The 1,748-nt window shown below is 57.3% G+C and overlaps 1 protein-coding gene across 1 annotated transcript in view; it reads right to left on the reverse strand.

Moving 5' to 3' along the window:
* The window catches only part of ST14 (ST14 transmembrane serine protease matriptase), a 56,583-nt gene that overhangs the window by 13,611 nt on the left and 41,224 nt on the right, over positions 1-1,748 (reverse strand). The window contains exons 12-14 of the mRNA XM_045295186.1: positions 1,662-1,745; positions 1,226-1,348; positions 409-595 (exon numbers count right to left, since the gene is read on the reverse strand). Coding sequence (XP_045151121.1) covers positions 409-595; positions 1,226-1,348; positions 1,662-1,745 — 394 coding nt within the window. The remainder of the gene's footprint in view (positions 1-408; positions 596-1,225; positions 1,349-1,661; positions 1,746-1,748) is intronic.

Here is a 1,748-nt window from a genome sequence, read left to right on the forward strand (position 1 = left end):
ACAGTTGTATGAGCCCCTAATAAAATGTTTAAAAAAAAATTTAAACATTCACTGAAAAAAAAAATGTTGAATACCAAGTCAATGAAAAAAGAAAAAAGAAATAAATATTTCACAATATATATTAAAAAAAAAGATTTACAGACTCAGTAACTCTACATGGGGTTGCTGTGAGTCAAAATCTACTTAAGGGCAGTGAATTTGGGGTGCTGAAAGAAGTCCTCACATAATGCCTGACACCTACTGAAGTCAACTTTATCATTATGACCATTAGTCAGTTCTGGGCTATCTGCTATCCTCTCCCATCCAGCCTGCCCAATTGCCACCTCTCCTTAGCAAGACTCACAGACACGGGGGCTTTCCAACCTCAGAGCCGACAGGAGGCTGCTCTGTCCCCTGCCAGGAACCCACCTGAAGCCTTTGTCGTCAGTGTGGCAGTGCGCTGCGGATACCAGCCAGTTGGGAGAGATGAGTGAGGCCCCGCAGACGTGGCCCTGGCCCAGGGCGTGCAGGCTAACCTGCCAGGGCCACTCGCCTTCGTCCGCATTCTCGCCCCCGACCACTCGAGACTGTCTGCTGAACGACCGCTGTCCACAGTCTGGGAGGTGCAAAGCGCCCAAGGGGAGGGAGTGTGAGTGGAGGAGACGCCAGGCCTCAGGGGCCCTGGGCCAGACCCGTCCCCTCAGAGCTGGAGCCTGTCTGGGGAATGGGCCGGGCAGGGCACAGGCGAGCCCTCGAGGTACCTTCTAGCCTCTCTGCTCTGCCAGGCGTCCACAGCCCCACCTCCCCCACCCTGCACCAATGCCTTCAGGGCCCCGATCTGACGTGGGTACGGTTTGCGTAGATCCCCTTGTGCTGGCTCAAGGGTGCCACTCTCAGATCAGAGAAAGCAAGGGTGACACGTGGTCCCAGAATGACAGGCAACAAACTAAAGGGCAGGGCAGAGGGCACAATCAGCAGGACTAATGCCCTCCCCTCCAGCAGCAGGTAGGGAGGCTGTCCGTGTCTCAGGGGCAGCCCAGGCATGGCAGCCAGGACAGCATCTGGGCCACAGGTCTGCTGACCACCCAGGCTCATGACCAGAACCACAGCTAACTCCTGACTAGTGCTTTTCAGAGCTGACTAGAAAAAGCCATCCTTGCCTGCAGACAGACACAGTCCCTCAGAGGGCAAAGGTCATGGTGGGTGGGCATGGGCCTGACCCTAGCTGACCCCGGGCCCTGCTCACCACAGTCCTTTTCGTCGGAGCCGTCGCTGCAGTCCTTCTTCCCGTCACACTCAGGGTTGCTCTTGCTCAGGCAGAGCCCACTGTGGCAGCGGTAGGTGTGCTGGGTGCAGGGGACTGTGCTCACTGCTCGAGGGGAGACCAGAGAGGAAGGAAGTCCGCCTCTCCCAAGAGTTTGCCTGAGGCCACTGGACCCGGGTCTCTATGGCGGCTGGTGATCCATCCTGCCTAGAGTCCCTCACTAGGTCCACCCCAATGGGCCAAGCACACACAGCCCACCACCCTGTCCCTGAATGACCTGCTAGAGGGGTACTCCCTCCCAGGAGTACCACGCTCAGCACCCAGGGGGGTGGGCGACCCCACATCACACATCCATCAGGAAGAAAGGCCACGCCCCCACCATCCCACCTCACAGTTCTTGGGTGGGAGCCAGTCTTACCTTTGGCGCACGTGTTCTCGTCAGACCCATCCCCACAGTCGTCCTTCCCATCACACTGCTGGCTCAGCGGGAGGCACTTTCCAGTGC

This window comes from Echinops telfairi, unplaced genomic scaffold (genome assembly GCF_000313985.2).
Source record: "Echinops telfairi isolate 266 unplaced genomic scaffold, ASM31398v2 ScPeMD7_5592;HRSCAF=6446, whole genome shotgun sequence".
Lineage (NCBI taxonomy): Eukaryota > Metazoa > Chordata > Mammalia > Afrosoricida > Tenrecidae > Echinops > Echinops telfairi.